General features: G+C 52.5%; 1 protein-coding gene across 1 annotated transcript; it reads left to right on the top strand.

The window, feature by feature from the left end:
- Nucleotides 1-253: 253 nt before the first annotated feature.
- LOC123172449 (nuclear transcription factor Y subunit B-1-like) lies at nt 254-1,433 on the top strand. Its single transcript, XM_044589415.1, has one exon. The coding sequence runs from the start codon at nt 414-416 to the stop codon at nt 963-965; it is 552 nt and encodes a 183-aa protein (XP_044445350.1). The 5' UTR covers nt 254-413; the 3' UTR covers nt 966-1,433.
- Nucleotides 1,434-1,769: the final 336 nt, after the last annotated feature.

The raw sequence follows: 1,769 nt of genomic DNA, 5'->3' as shown, positions 1-1,769 counted from the left end.
CTTATGTTCAGACGCTGCACAGTGCAGTGTGGCGCCTGGCTGTCGGCGCTACATGATAGGGTCGGAGGTGTGAAATTTTTTTAAGGACAGTTCATTTCGTGAATTAATTTCGGTCACAGGTCAAATTTGTTGTTTTTGCCACATTTCAACGCGCCCAGCCCAGCCACCAACACAGCCCGGCATATTCTCCCTCCTCGTTCATTTATATATGTACCCGCTCCGCCACCAGCCGGTTACAAGTGTAAGCAGCACGGCGAGACGAAAAGTAGCTCGCCTCGCCACGCTCCTGCGCTACACCGCCCCGCCGTGTCCAGTCCATTCAATTCCCAAGCTGGTCACGCCCACGCACCGCCCGTATAAAAGACGGGAGCTTAGCTAGCCAGCGACCCAAGATCGAAGGAGCAGATCGATCGATGGCCGACCACCACTATACACATCTCGGCGGCGGCAGCGGGAGTGGCGGCGGCGGGGGCGGGGGCAGCCCGCCTGAGCGGCTGCACGGCGGCGGCGGGTCGGGGGACCAGGGGATCAAGGAGCAGGACCGGCTGTTGCCCATCGCCAACGTGGGGCGGATCATGAAGCAGGTCCTGCCGCCCAACGCCAAGGTGTCCAAGGAGGCCAAGGAGACGATGCAGGAGTGCGTGTCGGAGTTCATCAGCTTCGTCACCGGGGAGGCCTCCGACAAGTGCCACAAGGAGAAGCGCAAGACCGTCAACGGCGACGACGTCTGCTGGGCCTTCTCCGCGCTCGGCTTCGACGACTACGTCGACCCCATGCGCAGGTACCTCCTCAAGTTCCGCGAGCTCGAGGGCGACCGCGCCGCCGCCGCCGCCTCCTCCCGCGGGGGCCTCCCCGTCCCCGACGCCTCCACCTCCGGCGCCGGCGCCAGCGGCTCCGGTAATTTCATGTTCGAAGCCATGGACAGGAGGGATAACACCGGCCCCGGCACCGGCAGGCAGTTTTGAACCACTAATACCTACTCCATCATCAGATCAGGCAGGCATCCATCTTCTTCCTTGATCCATCCCACAAGTGCTACCTAGCTACACCTTAATTACTCTCTCCATTTTCTTATTAGAGAGGTGACCAGCTAGCTAGTGGCAGAATTAGGAGTTAGCTGCTAGTGGGTAGTAGCAGAGAAGAGTAGTTGTTCTTCTGATTAATTTATCTGTTGTGTGTTGGAGATGGATGAAAGACAAGTAAAGGAAGACGATCACTAGGATCGATGGATGGACCGCGACCACGACGGCCGGGGCCGGCGACCGCGACACGGCGGAGTTGGAATTAATTGGAGAATGATGCATGATCGATTCGATCTGATTAGGTGTCCAGATTAATATTTATGTGGCAAATTAGTTGATGCTGCGCAACTTGGATCAGCTCAAGTACATTGTTTTTCAACTTCAGTGATTAAGATTGTAGATCAATTTCAATTTATCGATGTGCCTTTGTTTTTCTCTGCTAGTTTAATTTGGATATGACTGGGTTAATTAACTCCTTCATATATATACTAGCAGCGAGCTCATCCATATATACAGGCTGAGGAAGTTTGTGAGTACCGACTTACGCAGTACTCCCTCCATTCGTAAATATATGTCTTTCTAGAAATTTCAACAAGTGACTACATACAAAGCAAAATGAGTGAATCAACCCACTAAATATGTCTTTATACATCCGTACGTGGTAGTCTATTTGAAATCTCTAAAAAGACTTATATTTAGAAACAGAGGGAGTAGGTATGTGTACCTAATAATATGTACAATTTTTTT

Source organism: Triticum aestivum, unplaced genomic scaffold (genome assembly GCF_018294505.1).
Source record: "Triticum aestivum cultivar Chinese Spring unplaced genomic scaffold, IWGSC CS RefSeq v2.1 scaffold200285, whole genome shotgun sequence".
Lineage (NCBI taxonomy): Eukaryota > Viridiplantae > Streptophyta > Magnoliopsida > Poales > Poaceae > Triticum > Triticum aestivum.
Note: the sequence above shows the minus strand (reverse complement) of the source record. Positions and strands in the feature narration are given on the sequence as shown.